General features: G+C 43.1%; 1 protein-coding gene across 2 annotated transcripts in view; it reads left to right on the top strand.

Moving 5' to 3' along the window:
* The window catches only part of ZNF830 (zinc finger protein 830), a 265,393-nt gene that overhangs the window by 153,591 nt on the left and 91,262 nt on the right, over positions 1–20,540 (top strand). For both annotated transcript variants that reach the window (XM_044293923.1, XM_044293924.1), the window contains exons 7-8: positions 14,909–14,972; positions 16,224–16,304. In XM_044293923.1, coding sequence (XP_044149858.1) covers positions 14,909–14,972; positions 16,224–16,304 — 145 coding nt within the window. The remainder of the gene's footprint in view (positions 1–14,908; positions 14,973–16,223; positions 16,305–20,540) is intronic.

Genomic DNA, 20,540 nt, shown 5'->3' with positions numbered 1-20,540 from the left:
GGGAGAACATCACGTTTTTACCTTACCTGGACGACTTTCTGGCGGTGGCCCAGTCTCGGGAGGAGTGTGCCAGGTCTCTGGATCGGGTTATGGAGGTTCTTCAGTCTTTGGGCTGGCTGTTGAATATCCAAAAGTCCAGGTGGGAGCCTTCAACGAGCCAGGTTTTTCTGGGTCTGGTTTTAAATTCCAGGCTGGAAAAAACTTTCCTCTCAGAGGAGAAGGTAGCCGGGGTTCAGGGAGTAGTTCAGAGGGTTCAGTTAGAACAGACCCTGTCCATAAGAAAAGCTATGTCCCTGTTAGGAGTTTTAACTTCCTGCATGCCAGCAGTCCAGTGGGCTCAACGACATTCCCGCCAGTTACAGGGAGAGATCTTGACTGCCACAAGACAGGCAGGGGCATCCCTGGAGTCAGTGATGAGCTTATCAGAAGTGACCCTTTCATCCCTAGATTGGTGGAAGGAGGTAAAAAATCAGAACCAGGGACTTCCCTGGTCCTTTCCGGAACCGGTGGTTACTACGGATGCCAGCCCCTGGGGTTGGGGGGCTCACGTGGAGGATCAGATTTTTCAGGGAGAGTGGTCCCAGGGTCAGAGACGGTTTTCGTCAAATCGAAAGGAGCTGAGGGCGGTTTTGCTGGCCTTGAGAGCAGTACTTCCTATGATCCAGAACAGGCATGTGAGAGTGATGTCCGACAATCAGACAGTGGTCTCATATCTCAATCGTCAAGGAGGGACCAGGTCAGATTCTTTACTGAAGGAGACGAGATGGATTTTCGAGGAGATAGAAGGGAGAGTGCTTCATCTCTCGGCCATTCATATCAGAGGGGTCGAGAATTCTCGAGCGGACTTCCTGAGTCGCCACAGATTACGTCAGGGAGAGTGGTCTCTGAATCCAGAAATTTTCTCCCAGATAGTAAGATTATGGGGTCTGCCTTCAGTAGACATGTTCGCCACAAGAGAAAACAGAAAGGTACAGAATTGTTTCTCCCTCAGTCCAGAGGAGTGCCCATCTGGGGTGGACGCCTTCCTCCAGAGATGGGATTTACTGCTAGGCTATGCCTTTCCCCCCGCTTCAGTTGATTCCACTAGTAATAAGGAAGATCAGGTACGAAGGGGCAAGGGTAATCCTGATAGCCCCCTTCTGGCCGAAGAGGGCGTGGTTTTCCCTGTTGAGAGCAATGTCCGTTTCAGATCCGTGGATCCTGCCAGGAATTCCAGACCTATTATCTCAGGGTCCAGTGTTCCATCCAAAAGTAGGGTCTCTACATCTTTTGGCATGGAATTTGAGAGGTCATTTTTAGCTAGTCAGGGATTCTCTGAGGAGGTCATTTCCACTTTGATGAAAAGTAGGAAGGAGGTGACGAATGTTATCTATGCACGAGTATGGAGGAAGTTCCTGCCCTTTATAGGCGCAGAAGGGGTTTCCTGGCCGTTAGATTTTTCTGTAGTTCAGGTGTTGGATTTTTTACAGAGAGGATTGTCCCTCAGGTTGGCAAAAAGTACGCTAAAAGTGCAGGTGTCAGCTTTATCGGTTCTGGGGAGAAGAAGTTTAGCCATGGACCCTTGGGTGGTTAGGTTTTTTAAGGCAGTGGATAGGATTACGCCAGTAGCAGGCCCTAGATTTCCTCCCTGGGACCTTAACTTAGTGCTTAACGCCCTTACCAAACATCCCTTTGAACCTTTAGCCTCTTGCTTGGTTAAAGTACTTTCCCTTAAGCTAGTTTTGCTGGTAGCTTTAACATCAGCCAGAAGGGTTGGGGAGATTCAGGCCCTCTCTATTAACCCCCCTTTTATGTCCATCAGAGAGGATAGAGTGGTTCTCAGACCAGATCCTGGTTTTATGCCGAAGGTTCCTTCTAGGATTAATAGGGCTCAGGAGGTAGTTCTCCCAGCTTTCTTTTCAGAACCAAAAGATGACAGAGAGAAAGAGCTGCATTCTCTGGATGTCAAGAGGTGTATTTTGCAGTACCTGGAGGTGACTAAAGACTGGAGGAAGTCCTCTGCCTTATTTGTTCTGTTCGGTGGGGCTAGAAAAGGTGATACCGCCTCTAAGGCTTCTATTGCCCGGTGGATCAGAGAAGCTATATCCTTGGCGTATTCAGTAGCTGGTGTGTCTCCCCCTATTTCTGCGAGGGCTCACTCAACTTCTTGGGCAGAGAGGGCCAGTGTATCTATTGAACAGATCTGTCGGGCGGCCACCTGGTCTTCTCCGTCCACCTTTTATAAGCACTATAGGCTTCAGCTTGACTCTATTTCGGACCTTCTCTTTGGCACTAAGGTCTAGGGTTCTGTCACCCACCCTGAGGATGATCTCTGAAATCTCTCTCTAAGGTGCTGTCGTGGGGGAGGGGAAAAATGATGATTACACTTACCGGTAATCGGATTTTTCTGACCCCACGACAGCACCTCTTTATTCCCTCCCTATTGGTGTAAGTCTGTGTGTTCACAGGTGTTGCAAAAAAAAAAAAAAATATATATATATATATATATATATATAATGTAAAAGTTAAACTAACGTAAAGGGGAGTCCCTCTCATGCTCTGGAAACTCACTGAGGTGGGAGAGCGGCTCCACCTTTTTATGCTGCAGGTTTCCTGTCCTGGGGCGGAGCCATCTCTCTAGGGTGCTGTCGTGGGGTCAGGAAAATCCGATTACCGGTAAGTGTAATCATCATTTTCTCCCTTTTCGCAGGTCACGCCATAGGCGGATGTTGTGGGCGCTACCGTCCCCCTTCACGAGTCACTAATACTGGTTTAAATGGTCGCCTAGAGACGGCCACTCCTTACTAGCCAAGCCTCTTTCGCCGTATACAACTAGGGCGTATCGCACTGGGTGGAGGGCATTTGCAGGTTTTAGGGAATATGCCCTCAAAGGGAGTCCAGTTTTGTTGAATACATCCTTGCCTTCATTGGCTACTGCCACTCTGAGCTCAAGCTGTCCCACAACACGGTGAAGTCGTACTTGTCGGGGGTGCAGCATTTCCTCTCTGTCAGTCATCCTGAATGGGCATCGGCGTTCTCTGTGCATGCTGTCAAAGCTACGTTGAGGGGTTTGAGCAGATGTGGACCAGGAGGCCAAGTACGCAGACAAGCTGTTACTGGACTGCTTTTCTTAACCTATCTGACATTCTGGATAGGAACCTTTCGGGGTTTTGCCCAGCCTGGTGCTTAAATCCGCTGTTGATTTAGCCTTCTATGGTTTCTCACAGTCAGCCAGTTGGTCCAGGGTCCCGAGGGTTACGTGCTGCTGCTGAGGACATCCAAGACCTCGCAGACAGGTCCCCCAGTCCCAACGTCCTAGTTTCCTATGTCTCATCGATGGTGCCCTGTCAGAGTTCTTCATCAGCTGCAGGTTCAGGCCAGATAGTCCACTATTGCCATTCGGGGTGGTACCGCTCGCTTCTCACCAGTTCATGTCTCACATACGCTCCTCAGTTGCCAGTTTGGGCGGCGACCTAGCTACGATCTCAGGACATCTATTCGTATAGGTGCAGCATCCACAGCCTACAAGAATCAGGTACCAGCGCATGCCATCCAGAAGTTGGGTCGTTGGCACACCTCGTGTTTTTAGCCGCTATATACCTTACCCCAAAACTAAGATGTCAATGGCTTTCCAAAGTCTGGTTTTGTGATCTATGCTGTAATAATTACTCCTGCTACTCAGTATGTTTTTTGCCCTATTTCAGGTGTCCCTACTACGGCGCGGTTGCGGCATAACTCTAACCGCTTAGGGGCAGGGTAGTCTCAGGTGGGACGTGGTGCATTCTCTTGGTTGCCACGACCACAAGTGTAAGGCCGATTTATTGGCCTGTATTTGTGGGAGGGGCATGGCTGCCTACTTCAACAGCCAGCGTCCCTCTCACACTGTACGTCGTTACAGCGTTTTCCCCACCCACCCTTACTATCCACTACTCTTAAAGGGGATGCCCTCTTTCAGGTGTCCCTACTACGGCGCGGTTGCGGCATAACTCTAACCGCTTAGGGGCAGGGTAGTCTCAGGTGGGATGGGGTGCATTCTCTTGGTTGCCACGACCACAAAAATTGAGTGTCATACCGATTTGTTTCTGCCATGACTATGTCCAAAAGCTCTGCAGTCAAGAACAGCTAAAAAAAATCCCAGTGCCGAACTGATCTGAGCTGTCTCAACTTGAACTCCAGACTGGGCGATGAAAGGGGGAACTAATGGTGCTGCTGAAGTTGGGGACTGCCAATCAGGGTTTGCCAGCACCTCAGGGACTCTACGGGCCTGTCTGTGCGGTGGCTACGACGGGGTAACTACTGCACGTGCCACCGTACCAGCTTCAGCTGCCCTTCTGGTGCTCGTCACTTCACCATGTTGTACGGCAGTGCTGGTACTAGGTCCAGGGTGGGCTGCGCTGCTGGTGTATGCCTCACCATGTAATCAGACAGCGCCAGCCCCACTCTGCTGCCCTTGAAGTGGATCATGCGCAACCTGTGGTGTCAGGGACCTCAACCTCCTTGTCTGAGCTTTGGGTCAGACTGCCACTGCTTTCTACAGGTTCATATTCTGACCCGCTGGATTAGTCAGATGAGGGTTCCCATTCCTCATCCGACTGGGTCAGAAGCCTGTAGGCCTCTACAGAAGAATACCCCTTATTTGACATTTGGACTACTAAATTTAGGGGGTATTCCCTGAGACTACCCAAGAAAAAAAAGCAAGCCTGTCTTACAAATGGGAGGCTAGCGAAGTACTGGAAGCCGCTGTGATTGATTAAAAAATATCAAAACTGATTTTTATTTTTTTTGCGCCGCAGCGGTTGTAAAGTGATTGTGCAGTGATCAAAAAATATATATATTTTTTTTCACTGCAGCGTGGGCGGGTGTGGGTGAACGCACGTGTGGGCGACCGATCAGGCCTGATTTGGCAAACACTGTGTTTTGGGTGGAGGGCGAACTAAAGTGACACTAATGCTATTATAGATCTGACTGTGATCAGTTTTGATCACTTACAAATACTATAAAAGTACAAATGCTGATTAGCGAAACGCTAATCAGCAAATCAGTGACTGCGGTGCAGTGGGCTGGGCGCTAAACGATGGCTAACTACCTAACCAAGGGGCCTAAACTATCCTAAAACCTAACTGCAATACCAGAGGAAAAAAAAAAGTGACAGTTTACACTGATCACTTTTTTCCCTTTCACTAGGTGATTGACAGGGGCGATCAAGGGGTTAATTGGGGTGATGGGGGGTGATCTGGGGGCTAAGTGTGCTGTTTGGTGTACTCACTGTAAACTGTGCTCCTCTGCTGGAACCAACCGACAAAAAGGACCAGCAGAGAAGCACAGCAGCCATTTAACACCTTATATTTATAAATATAAAGTGTTAACTGGCTTCTGATTCGTTTTTTTGAAAATAGTCAGCCTGCCAGTAATGATCATTGGCTGGCCGGCTGTTGATGAAATACTCCTAACTTTTGCCGGCCCGTGATGCGCATGCGCGGGCCGGCTGTGAGCGTAATCTCGCGTTAGCCTGCCTGAGACAGCCGCCTCCGGAACGCGATCCTGCGTTAGCCGGTCCGGAGGCGGTTAAAGATTGCTGTTCATAAGCGCAAACCATCCAACTTAAAGGAGCTGGAGGAATGGGCAAAAATCCCAGTGGTAAGATGTGGCTCATCCAAAAAGCAACTTGGAGCTGTGATTGCCGCAAAAGGTGACTCTACAAAATATTGACTTTAGGGGGGTGAATAGTTATGCACATTGACTTTTTCTGTTATTTTGTCTTATTGTTTGCTTCACAATAAAAAATAAATAAAAAAATCTTCAAAGGTGTGGGCATGTTCTGTAAATTATGATAAATGATGTAAATCCTCAAACAATCCATGTTCATTCCAGGTTGTGAAGCACCAAAATACAAAAAAGTCAAGGGGGGAGAGAAATACTTTTGTATAATCGTGTGTGTTATGTCCTGTTCAGCTTATTCTGATTGTTCTATATTCCTCCCCCCTATTCAGGAGAGGTCATGAGAAAGGTTGTGGTGACTTAATTACCGTACATGTCGTTCCTGTTTTAGTGTTGGGTGATTTCAGGAGGTACTTAAATTCATCTGTAGTTAAGTTTCATTATCTGAGTACTCCTGTGGGTTCATCTCGCACAACTATAGCAAAACTTCTTAATGAGATTGATCTGTGTTATCTCTGGAGGATGTGCAATCCTGGCAGCAGTTGTCTTGTTATTTACGATCATATGGCTCTAGGATACACCTGACTGTTGATAATATTTCTTTACTCCCATACGTTTAACAGGTAGAATATTTATCAAGGAGTATCTCTGATTAGGGAGTATCACTCCCTCTTTGAGTTCAGCTCAGTGAGGGTACATGTTAATAAATTGATGGGATGGTGTCTGTGGAAATAAAAACCTTTTTGGCTTCAAATACTTCACTCACAGGATTGTATAATGACAGAAATGCAGGAGTTTTTTGCCTTTAATGTGGGGTTTGTATGGAGGGCCCAGACCAGTTTAGTGCCCAGAAAGTCCACAGCTATTAATACATGATGCCTGTTTCCAAACCTCCAAATGCGGCCTACTTTTGTGGTATATAGGACAGTTTTTTCACTCAACGCTTTAAAAGCTTTCGACAGCATCAAGTGGACGTTTTTATGAGCAGTAATTGAGCGTATGGTATTTGAGTCTCATTATATGGCTTGGTTCCAACTGCATTATGATCAACCTATGGCCAGAATATGAACAGATGGCATGCTTTTTTGAACCTTTTGCTTTGAGTTGGGGCACTCAACAGCGTTGTCCCCCACTCCTTTTTTTTTTCCCCCTGGCCATGGAGCACCTGGCTCGACTAGTCTGTGGATGAGTGTATTGTATTATATGCAGATGATATGTTACCTTTACATCTGATTGTCTCCTACTGTAGATTTCATATAGGCTTGACAGTTAGTTGGGACAAAACTTGCTGCCTCCATCTGTGTTAATGCAATCTCTTACTTTACAAGTGGTCTCTATATTTAAGTATCTGGGTATAAAGATTTCAGTTCTGCCTTTTAGATTTTCTTATTCTTAATGTTATCCCCCTCCTGGAAAAGAAGGTAGCTATTTGGTGTAAATTGTGCTTTCTATTATAGGCAAAGCTAATCTGGTCAAAATGGTACTTATGCCACAATTTGTCTATATACTACATAATGGCCTACATTAACTACATAAAAACTTAGTATTTTACGAGGTGGTGTTCATTTGACTTGCTGGGTTTTCTGGGAAGTTAGTGGTGTATTTGCAGGAGGCAGACTTCTGGCATGTTTGTTGGGGGGATGATTTTGTGCCAGGAAAGATGACTGTGTAGGAATCTGATATATAGAAAATATATAGAAATCTGCAGCACTCACCAGTTGAATAGAAAAATCAGGTTACTTTATTTAGACCGGCAGCATAACAGCAACGTTTCGACCACCTCTGGTCTTTCTCGAGCAGTGAAATCACAATACAAAGTGTGCCACTAAGTAGGAAGTGTAAAAAACAATACCATCACATATAATAAATTAATCTACATATAATGTACCATACATATTACTGAATACATTTATCAGACATCATAGGTTATGTCCTAGATGTTTCCTTATATATTTCCTTATGTGTCATATTTCAATAAAAACTGAGTTACAGGTGGTAAAGATCCATATGAAGTTCTGCGCTGCACTCGGAAGGTACCACAATTGCGCGCCTATGTTCAGTGTACCTGAAATCCAACTGTGCATGCGCCAAAATCCGACAGAGTAAGGAATTGTTAAAGGATTTCTTACATGTAATTTCAAAAAGTCATATTTGTGCTGATTAAAACAGTGTGGTGTATATACTGTAGCTGTAGCCTGCTCCCCCTGCATTCATCTGAGGCCTGCTGGCACAGGAGGGGATACCAGAACAAATCCAGCAAATGTGGAGTCTTTTTTTTCCTGAATCAATCAGAGGCACATTGGTATAGAGAAAAGTATATAGATTTGGTTTCTATCCAAAAGAGGTCACCTTGTAAAGGATGTGCATAAGTGATTTTGATCAAAATATATTTAAGTACTTCATGTTCATTTCTATACTGAATGTAGCATGAATTCATCTTACAGCTGTGTGTAAACTAAATGTCAAATTTGTTTGACCCAGCATCAGTGAAACATAATAGAAAGGTTCGAAGAATAATCTTTCAATAATACAATGGTAATTCTAAAATAAAGCGCTCATTACATATAGGCCCCTTTCACACAGGCGAGAATTCTGTGCGGGTGCATTGTGTGAGGTGAACGTATGGCACCCGCACTGAATCCTGACCCATTCATTTCTGTGGGGCTATGCACATGAGCAGTGATTTTCACGCATCACTTGTGCGTTGCGTGAAAATCGCAGAATTCTCTGTATTCAGCGTTTTTCACGCAACGCAGGCCCCATAGAAGTGAATGGGGCCTAGTGAAAATCGCAAACAAGTGCGATTTTCACGCATGGTTGCTAGGTGACGATCGGGCTGGGGACCCGATCTGTATTATTTTCCCTTATAACATGGTTATAAGGGAAAATAATAGCATTCTGAATACAGAATGCAAAGTAAAATAGTGATTGAGGGGTTAAAAATAAAAATTTACTCGGAGTCCACTTGATCTTGTAGTTGCGAATCTCTGTCGTCTTCTGTAATGTTGAGCTGCCGGCTAAGGACCTGTGGTGACGTCACATCACATGATCCAATCACATGGCCCCTCAACATGGTGATGAACCATGTGATGAGCACAGTGACGTCATCAAAGGTCCTATTCCTGTGCACAGCAAAGAAGACGACCGAAGAGATGCCGGCTGCGCGATCAAGTGGATTAAGGTGAGTTAAAAAAAAAATTCTCCTTTTTTAACCCCTCCAGCCCTATTGTACTATGCATTCTGTAATAAGAATGCTATTATTTTCCCTTATAACCGTGTTATAAGGTAAAATAATACAATCTACAGAATACCTAACCCAAACCCGAACTTCTGTGAAGAAGTTCGGGTTTGGGTACCAAACATGACGATTTTTCTCACGTGCGTACAGAACGCATTACAATGTTTTGCACTCACGCAGAAAAATTGTGCGTGTTCCCACAACGCACCTGCACCTTTTCCCGTGTGAAACCAGCCTTAAAGTGGTTGTCCACTTTTTATATTGATCAGAATATCAGATCTAGGAAGAAGCCATTCTATTTTTAGTAAATAGGGCGGAGGAACTGTAATTACACCTGCTCGCTGCTGCACGATCGATGGCGAGCAGGTAAACAGAGAGGAGGGCACATTGCTTGTAGGAGCTTTGCTTTCTCTACAAACAGGTGATCAGTCAGCCCCCTGTCGATCTGATATTGATGACTTATCCTGAGAACAGGTCATCAATATAAACAAAAGTGGACAACCTTTAACCCCTTAAGTACACAGCCTTATTTCACCTTAAGGACCAGGCCATTTTTTGCAAATCTGACCAGTGTCACTTTAAGTGCTGATAACTTTAAAACGCTTTGACTTATCCAGGCCGTTCTGAGATTGTTTTTTCGTCACATATTGTACTTCATGACACTGGCAAAATGAAGTAAAAAAAAAATATATATTTTTTTGCACAAAATAATACCAAATTTACCAAAAAATTGCAAAAATTAGCAAATTTCAAAGTTTCAGTTTCTCTACTTCTGTAATACATAGTAATACCCCCAAAAATTGTGATGACTTTACATTCCCCATATGTCTACTTCATGTTTCGGATCATTTTGGGAATGATATTTTATTTTTTGGGGATGTTAGGCTACTTTCACACTAGCGTTCGATCGGATCCGTTCTGAACGGATCCGATCATATTAATGCAGACGGTGGTTCCGTTCAGAACGGATCCGTCTGCATTATATTGGCAAAAAAAAGCTAAGTGTGAAATTAGCCTGAGCGGATCCGTCCAGACTTTTTACATTGAAAGTCAATGGGGGGACGGATCCGTTTGAAGATTGAGCCATATTGTGGCGTCTTCAGATGGATCCGTCCCCATTGACTTACATTGTAAGTCTGGACGGATCCGCACACCTCCGCACGGCCAGGCGTACACCCGAACGCTGCAAGCAGCGTTCAGGTGTCCGCCTGCTGAGCGGAGCGGAGGCTGAACGCCGCCAGACTGATGCAGTCTGAGCGGATCCACATCCATTCAGACTGCATCAGGGCTGGACGGAAGTGTTCGGGTCCGCTCGTGAGCCCCTTCAAACGGAGCTCACGAGCGGACAGCCGAACGATAGTGTGAAACTAGCCTTACAAGGCTTAGAAGTTTAGAAGCAAATCTTGAAATTTTTCAGAAGTTTTCAAAAACCCAATTTTTAGGGACAACTACAGGTCTGAAGTCACTTTGCAAGGCTTACATAATAGAAACCACCCAAAGGTATTCAAAACCGATTTTACAAACTCTGTTAACCCTTTAGGTGTTGCACAAGAGTTATTGGCAAATGGGGATGAAATTTGAGAATTTCTTTTTTTTTTTTAGCTAAATTTTCCATTTTAACCCATTTTTTTCCACTAACATAGCAAGGGTAAACAGCCAAACAAGACTGTATCTTTATTGCCCTGACTCTGCCGTTTACAGAAACACCCCATATGTGGTCGTAAACTTCTGTACGGCCACACAGCGGGGCGTAGAGTGAAAGGTGCACCGTTTGGTTTTTAGAAGGCAGATTTTGCTGGACTGGTTTATTTACACCATGTCCCATTTGAAGCCCCCCTAATGCACCCCTAGAGTAGAAACTCCCTAAAAGTGACCCCATCTAAGAAACTACACCCCTCAAGGTATTCAAAACTGATTTTACATACGTCGTTAACCCTTTAGGTGTTGCACAAGAGTTATTGGCAAATGGGGATGAAATTTGAGAATTTAATTTTTTTTGCCAAATTTTCCCTTTTAACCAATTTTTTCCACTAACAAAGCAAGGGTTAACAGCCAAGCAAGACTGTATCTTTATTGCCCTGACTCTGCCGTTTACAGAAACACCCCATATGTGGCCGTAAACTACTGTACGGCCACACAGTAGGGCGTAGAGGGAAAGGTGCGCCATATGGTTTTTGGAAGGCAGATTTTGCTGGACTGGTTTATTTACACCATGTCCCATATGAAGCCCCCCTGATGCACCCCTAGAGTAGAAACTCCCTAAAAGTGACCCCATTTTGGAAACTAGACTGGTCAAGGAGTATTTCAAGGTGTGCATTGCGCACTTTGACCCATCAGGCGTTTCACAGAATTAGGAAACACTTGGCTCTGAAAATGAAAAAAAAATTTTTTTCCAGAAAAAGTTGCTTTACACTCACATTTTTTACTTTCACAAGGGGTAACAGGACAAAATGCACCCCAATTCGTTTTACCAATTTTCCACTGAATATGGCAACACCCAATATGTGCTCAAAAACTGATGTATGGGCGTAAGGCAGGGTTCAGAAGGGAAGGAGTGCCATATTCTTTTTGGAGGACAGATGTTGCTGGAATGTTTCATTTAGGCTCCATTCACACGTCCGCAAGTGTTTTGCGGAGCCGCAAAACATGGACATCGGCGATGTGCGTTCCGCAATTTGCGGACCACACATCGCCGCCGCTATATAGAAAATGCCTTTCTATGTTCTATTTATTTCGGGAACGCGATTGCGGACCCAGAAATGCGGATCCGCAATTGCGGACCCGGGCGGGACATCGTCTGTCCCCATTGAAATTAATGGGTGCGCATTTCCGTTCCGCAAGATGCAGAACAGAATTGCGGACGTGTGAATGGAGCAGGCTCCATTCACACGTCCGCAATTCTATTCCGCATTTTGGAGCAGGCTCCATTTACACGGCCGCAATTCTGTTCCGCATTTTGCGGAACGGAATTGCGGACCCATTAATTTCAATGGGGACAGACTATGTCCCACCGGGTCCGCAATTATGGATCCGCACTTCTGGGTCCACAATTGCATTCCTGAAATAAATAGAACATGTCCTTTTCTATATAGTGCTGGCGATGTGCGGTCCGCAAATTGTGGAACGCACAACGCCGATGTCCGTGTTTTGCAGATCTGTGGATCCGCAAAACACTTGCGGACGTGTGAATGGAGCCTTAAATAGATCCTGAGGTACTCCTACAGTGGAAACCCTCAATAAGTGACCACATTTTGGAAACTACTCATCTAGAAGTATAGTGGGTTTTTAGTTTCCTTATAATTTTTACAGTAAATTTAGTTGGAATAATTTAGAGAAGGTGGACTAAGATGTTTTCTAAAATAGAAAATTCTCATTGGGCAATAGGAAAGGATAAAAAGGGTTTCATGAAAGTAAAAGTATAAAATTATACATCAAAAGTAGTATGGTAAATTTTGAAGCATCTTTTCATACAAAGGACAGGTTTTGATGGACATGTTTCACATTGATAGCTGGTTTCCTTTCTTATACCATTTTTGTAACACACGGCAACGTTTTAGCGGCTTGCTCTTTTTAGCAGTGGGAGAAATTTCTGTCCTGGCACTATCCTTGTTGCCGCACATGTAGAAGTGGTACTGGGGCCTGCCTCCTTCCGGTCCCAATATATGAGGGCCTTTATTACATTTTCTTGAAATTCAAGAAAAGTTCCCTCTTGGCCAGCATTTCTGTAAAGCACAAATGCATTATATAATGCAACCTGTGTAAGGTGCACCACAAGTGTTTTATACCATATCCTGGATTTTCGCATGGCACTGTAGGGTTTGAGTACCTGGTCTGACAGGTCTACCCCACCCATAAATTTATTATATTCTTGAGTGCACACTGGTTTAGGGGTTTCAGTGCCAGTACCTCTAACAGGCACAAGGGTGCTGATGTCACAATGTATTGTGGTTAACATAAGTACATCTCTTTTGTCTTTATATTTAACACACAATATATTTTCGTTACAAAGTGCTCTGCTCTCTCCCACCCTAAGCATTTGCCCCAGCAGCGTTTTTGGGAGGCCTTTTTGGTTCTTTCTTATTGTACCACATGCCACCGTACTTCTGTTAGCAAGGCACTTAAAAAGTGATATATTGGAATAAAAGTTGTCAAGGTACAGGTGGTATCCTTGATCCAGCAATGGGTGAACCAAATCCCATACAATTTTTCCGCTTATTCCAAGGGTAGGGGGACATTCTGGGGGTTCTATTTTAGAATCCTTCCCCTCATATATTTTAAAGCGATGTGTGTAGCCAGTTTCACTTTCACACAATTTATACAGCTTGATGCCATATCTTGCCCTCTTGTTTGGCAAGTACTGTCAAAAATGCAGCCTTCCTTTGAAGTTCACTAGGGATTCGTCAACAACAATATGTTTATCAGGGGTATATAGTTCTGCAAACATAGAATTGAAATGGGTGATTATGGGCCTTAATTTATACAATCTATCAAAATTGGGATCATCTTGGGGTGGGCATCTGGTATTTCATTATGGCTTCAAATCTCATTCTAGACATGGCTGCACGATACATTGGATTGTGGTAAAGTATGTCTGTACTCCAGTATGCTCTTATAGATGTTTTTTTTACCAGGCCCATACTTAATACAATGCCCCAAAATGTACGCATCTCCCCAGCGTCGGTAGGGGTCCATTTCGGGGCATGAAATGTTGTAGGATTCATGGCAATAAATTGGTTTGCGTACGAATTGGTTTGTACAACCATCAATGAAATTAAATTATCAGTAAAGAAAAGCTTGAAAAAATCAATTTCTCTAAACCCAGTCGTATTAACATGTGTACCCGCATCAGCAGTAAAGTTGGGTACCTGGGCCACATAGTTATCTGGGGGTGCCCAAGTAGGTGCACTTGACTGATCATCAACCCTTTGGCGCCTTCTTGGGGGTTCATCAGATTCATTTGAAGATGATGCAATAAAATTCATGTCACCTTCACTTGCAGACTCAGTGTCTGAACAAATCATAGCATACACCTGCTCTGCAGTAAACCGCCTGCCATGTGCCATATTTGAATTTTAGTAAACAGTCCAGTAACTGTAGAAGATAAAACAGTATATTTATTTTTTTCGAATGGTACTGAAATATTTTATATGTGGATGTCAACGGGAAGGAGGGCCTCTAGAAAATATGTAGTTCTGGGTGCGACTGGGTCAGGGCCGCTAACAGTTATAAAACTAAACGGCCACTAAATGGGTAAAAAAAAATATCTGCTCTGAAAAAAAAAAATATCTGCTCTGAAAAAAAAATTATAGGATGGGGTTCACTGGAAAGTAATGGGTGGATGAGAAGTGTATAGTGATTGTGCAACTTGACAGGAGCTCTGAGTGACAATAACCCTCTCTGATCTGAGAGAACTGAGGTGATCAGAGGGGGTGAAGTCACCTACCAAGAATCCTGTCCTCTGATTGGCCAACCTAGGACCATCTTGATTGGTCCTGGGTTGGCAAACTGTGACTGGTAGCTAATGCGGTCACCATGGCGACAGGTTCGCATCTACAGTGTGGCATGAGTAGCGATCCTCGATGCCTTTGCCTCGGCCTTTCTGCTCTGATCGGTGCATTGGCGGGACCGATCAGAGCACACAGCTCTGCAATATACTTCGGGTGGCTGTCGGAGCACCGCTGCAGTCTCCGTTACAGCCCACCCCCCCTCAAAACGTGCGCACTAATAACAATTGCGCTGATTGGTCCGTGAAGTCTCATGGACCAATCACAGCGATCGCCGACGGGTGTGCTCTCACAGCTACCAGGCCGGCTAGCTGTGATACTTAGCGGTCCGTGACAGCTGTCATCAGAGCGCTACCACTATATAGTAAAAAATTGTGACCGTTTCTAGCCATGACGGGTATACACGTCATGTAGCGCAAAAGAGCTATGGTTCATGACGTGTATACTCGTCAACGAGCGTTAAGGGGTTAAAAATACCAGTGTTTGTCAACTAATTGATTCAACTAATTGGTGTGTTTTTGCTATGTAGGAAAGAGAATACAGCAGAAGCCTTACCTGAGGGATTCTTTGATGACCCAGACGTTGATGCAAAGGTAAGTGTTCATTCTTCCTTAGGCCCCTTTCAGATGAGCTGATGTCAGTTGCGGACTCGCAGCGCAGCACCTGGCTTGAACTTCCAGCACTGCCGAGGTCACATAGCATTATATTTATTTATGATGCTATGTAACCCTTACAGTTCTGCTATGTATTGGATAACACTAACAGCATTATGTCAGTGTTATCATTTCAGACTTCTAAAGGTTACATAGGATCATAAATAAATATGCAATGTGACCCCAGCAGTGCTGGGAGTTCAGGCTGGGTGCTGCGTTGCGAATCCGCAGCATGACACCCGCTCATCTGGAAGGGGCCTTATGCAGTGCTCTTTTCGTTGCCACAATAAGATCATGAACCCAGCATAGGGAGTATTTCACAAGACACATCTTTTCTGATGGAGGAGGCCTGTTAGCCTAGCATGTGTTATATGAGGTACTAAAATTTGCTGCAGTATTCTTTGAAATAAATCAGATTACGCTGCCGTAAAGCTGAAATTAGCTGTATGGGGCAATGCTATATATTACTTGAGGTTGACAGTTAAAAGTAAGTAGTAATGTGCTTTAACTCTGGTCCAGATATTGCAGTAAGGTTTTCTAAGAATCTATTGCTGAAGTAACCCAGGCATTTACATACCATGCTGCTTTTATGGGATAGGCAAACTAACTAAAAGTTGAACTCATGCTTTTGGCTAATTTTTTATTCTGTACATCTCCCCAAAAGGTGCATTAACACATGCCAACTGAGCAGGCAATTATTGCAAAGGAACCGTTCCTTCCCCAAAATTTCCTGCTTGTTATAGTGCATTGAAAAATGCAGCAATCACATCCACGCCTTGGGGACCATCGATGGCGACTGGGCAGCAGATCACTGTTTACACAGCACAATCTGCTGCCCTTTAACAATAAGTTACCATAGGTGCCTGCATAAACAATAAATTAACCCGATAAACAAGATGATCAGCAGCACCTTTACATGGGCAAATTATCAGGAAGAAGCGTTTGTATGAATATTTGTTCCCAATAATCAGCTCAATCATAGGTCCAGTGTAAATTGTGCCTTTACTTCAATGCCACCATAACAGAGCCTTCACTATTATTTTTAAGTTCTTGCCAACTTGACCACCAAGCAGCTGAATCATCAGCCACATAGCAAACATATATAGTATGTATAATATATAACATATATTGAACATAACATATATTTAAAGATGAAGATTTGATCTAGTGACTGATTATGTTGCTTTTAAGGTTAGGAAAGTCGATGCTCCTAAAGACCACTTGGATAAAGAGTGGGAAGAGTTTCAGAAGGAAATGCGTAAAGTCAATACTGTAAGTATTCCCTCTTTCTATTTTTCTCGCCTGGTCAGCTTAGTTTCCTGTATCAACACTCAACATGCAATTTACAGACCTGAAATGAACTTACTTTTTTTTTTTATATATATATATTTACTAGTTTTTATTGCATTTAATGTATATATCATTCCTTTGTGCACACAACCCGTTTTCAACATACTCTACTGAACTTTACTAAATGGCATTTAAAAGGTTGTTTCATGAAGTCAACTTTTATCTTTGTCCTTAGTAAGACATATTGACATCATAGAGGTGGGACCACTATCTGAATCAAATAGAGAGCCAAACTGTACAAACGACTGCCGTGCTAGTGGGCTTAAAAGCCGTCCTTGCTACTCCATGGGTGAGATTCATCCAAATGACCCCCATGTATTACTACATTTCCTCTGCAGCAGCCAAAATTGTTGTCTTGCTGCAGTTTGTCCTGGCTAGATTAGCTTGTTCACAAGTGCGGTTGTTTCCAGACAACCTTTTTAAATTGTGGCTAATAATTTTTTATAAGCAATGATAATTTCAGACATGATGTTTTTGGTTAGTTTCCTTGCCATAACCAGCAAGGAAAGGAAATACCATTCCAATTCTGTTCAATAAGTGCTCCAAAACATGAAAAGACTATGTAATACACACACACAGCATTCCCACATAAAACAGACTGCACCTCAGTTTATCAAAAATAGCAAAACATTTTTAATATATCAATAATGAATCATATACAAATGATACACAAAGAACAGCAAAAAGTTTAAAACCAATTAAAATGCTGCGAAAATGTCAGAAAGCCTGATCCTGACCCAAAATAATGTTGCAGATCCCCACATGAACATGTACTGCAATATGGCCTAACCTATCAATTATAGTCCTAAAATACACATAGAATCAAATGTCACAATAATATACCTGTAACACAAGCAGTGGGTTAAGGGCTAAATTCATCCAGCCAGTGATGGGCAGTTTACATCTACTGAATATACTGAATTAGTAATATCTGCTACAGACATGACCACCCCATATACAGCATTCCAGCCCCACATTGGTATACTTATAGATAGATCTGAGCCGAATATCAAATAGAAATTTAGGTGTTTTATAACTCTGTAACAAATTTAAGTTGGAAAGTCTATGTGCCTCGCTGAGTGATAATTGTGGAACCCTCACCTACATCTTCTTGGTTCTCCTCCAGTGTTTTGGGATATGCAGAGAACCAGGATATTGTAAATTATATGGAAGTAAATTGCCCATCACTGTTTGGATGGGTGTAGCCTTAGTAGACAGGAATAATGTATGCAAGATTAATTGACTTGGGGGATACATCCCTGTGGTGGCGAGTAGTCCTCGGCTGCAGCAAACACAGCGGGGACTGAAGGAGCTGGAACCTAGCAGCGTGACATGGTTAAGTATGCTTCCCTCCTGAACAACTTCTTTAATCATATTTCTGCTGTTGTAATTACTTATTGTATACATTCTGTGCCTCCCTCGTTTCCAATAAAGCAGAATCCTCATACTTCACAAACTCCTCTTCCATTACCCACCCAATCTCGTAAGAATTCATAGAACTGACAGATTTTGATTTTGGTTCTGCTAATCGCTTAAATAAGCAAGGACCTTGTATTATCTCATACTACTCCTTGAGAAGTTAGGTCCTTCATTATGCACATGGTAATCTTGTAAGGCAGTCACAATAATATGACTATCTATTGCTTGGAGCAGAAAGGGATATAAAAGACCACAAAAGCTGAGAAGTCAATATCGTGGAAAAGGGACAGATGCACCAATAAGGGGAATCATCTGGCCAAGCTCTGGGCAAATAATCCACTGACACCACTTGCTCAACTGTCATGTCAGTCACCCGGGACTAGGTCACCATGTAAAAGTGCTTCACAGGATTTGGAGTGACAGGAGAACTAAGGCTGGGTTCACACGGGCGTGTCCGGATTAGGTCCGGATGCGTCCCGGTGTATTGCGGCAAACCCGCGCGATTAGGTACGCAATTGCAGTCAGTTTTGACTGCGATTGCGTTCCGATGTTCAGTTTTTATCACGCGGGTGCAATGTGTTTTGCACTCGCGTGATAAAAACCGACTGTGGTACCCAGACCCGAACTTCTTCACAGAAGTTCAGGTTTGGGTTAGTTGTAGTGTAGATTGTATTATTTTCCCTTATAACATGGTTATAAGGGAAAATAATAGCATTCTGAATACAGAATGCTTAGTACAAGGTCAATTGAGGGTTAAAAAAAAATAAAAGAAATTAACTCACCTTGTCCTCTTCATCGCGCAGTTCCCGGTCTCTTCTGATGAGCTGTCGGCTAAAGGACCTTTGGTGACGTCAGATCACATGCTCCAATCACATGGTACATCACCGTGGTGATGTACCATGTGATTGGAGCATGTGATCTGACATCACCAAAGGTCCTTTAGCCGACAGCTCATCAGAAGAGACCGGGAACTGCGCGATGAAGAGGACAAGGTGAGTTAATTTCTTTTATTTTTTTTTAACCCTCAATTGACCTTGTACTAAGCATTCTGTATTCAGAATGCTATTATTTTCCCTTATAACCATGTTATAAGGGAAAATAATACAGTGAATAGACTGTCACCTAGCAACCATGAGTGAAAATCGCACCGCATCCGCACTTGCTTGCGGATGCTTGCGATTTTCACTCAGCCCCATTCATTTCTATGGGGCCTGTCCTGCGTTACAAACGCAGAATATAGAGCATGCTGCGATTTTAAAGCATTGCAGAAGTGATGCGTGAAAAAAATCGCTCATGTGCACAGCCCCATAGAAATGAATGGGTCAGGATTCAGTGCGGGTGCAATACGTTCACCTACCGCATTGCACCCGCGCGGAAATCTCGCCCGTGTGAACTCAGCCTAACTCACCCAAAGATCACGACTACACCATAAATAACAATTCCCTCAACAAACTACCAAATGAAGAGTTATTACACAACATGGTCTATAGTTAGACAATTCTAACGTTACTGGAATACTCCACAATATTATTCAACAACAACAAAAGATGAGTATATGATTACTTGAATAAAAATATATATTTTTATTGAAATTAATTTAAAAAGGTGTACAAGACACAAATACAGACTAACTATAATGAGAATATCCAAAGTTATCCACATCTGACACCCAATGGCTATGCATAGAAAATTGTACCTACCATAAGTAAATCAAATGAAGACATCTGCCTGACTGTAAGAAATAGTGGGATAGAAATCCCAACTAAGTTCAACTGCACTGATGTCTATCAATGTGACTATGGATGATAAAGTGGCTAATGCATTTAGACTTGTGGAACCTCATCTGAAGTTCGTCCTTACCTATGTTAGGTGGGTATAATAGATGGGGGTGCCGCTACTCGACGCGCGTTTTGTCGCCTGTGACTTCCTCAGGAAGAGTGAACTTAAGGTGGGGAATACTGTTCATTTATATCGTACGTTGTCCTATCCTTTTCTTTGCTTGGGGTCATGTGGTTTTGCTAATGGGATCATCTGAAACGGTAACTGGTTCGGCGCATGACAAGCCTCCTCCCCATGTGCCACGCAACTTCCGCCCTCACCCTGGATCCATATATCTGAATTGAGTGAAAATTCAAATTGTGAAAATCATACACACCTACAGTATTGTGATACAATCCTATCCACGTTTATAAAAATAATTCAGTCTCAGAAATTTCTGCAGTAAATTTGCTGAACAAAGCAGATGCTGTATACTGCTGAAGGTTTTACAGTGTTTCAATTGATAATTTATTTAACCACTTCAGCCCCGCTAGGTGAAACCCCCATCATGACCAGAGCACTTTTTACACTTCGGCACTACACTCCTTTCACCGTTTATCGCTCGGTCATGCAACTTACCACCCAAATGAATTTTACCTCCTTTTCTTCTCACTAATAGAGCATTCATTTGGTGGTATTTCATTGCTGCTGGCATTTTTACTTTTTTTTGTTATTAATCAAAATGTAACGATTTTTTTGCAAAAAAATGACATTTTTCACTTTAAGCTGTAAAATTTTGCAAAAAAAACGACATCCATATATAACTTTTTCGCCAAATTTATTGTTCTACATGTCTTTGATAAAAAAAAAAAAATGTTTGGGCAAAAAAAAAAAAAAATGGTTTGGGTAAAAGTTATAGCATTTACAAACTATGGTACAAAAATGTGAATTTCCGCTTTTTGAAACAGCTCTGACTTTCTG

This window comes from Bufo gargarizans, chromosome 5, assembly GCF_014858855.1.
Source record: "Bufo gargarizans isolate SCDJY-AF-19 chromosome 5, ASM1485885v1, whole genome shotgun sequence".
NCBI lineage: Eukaryota > Metazoa > Chordata > Amphibia > Anura > Bufonidae > Bufo > Bufo gargarizans.
This window is presented reverse-complemented; position numbering and strand designations above follow the sequence as displayed.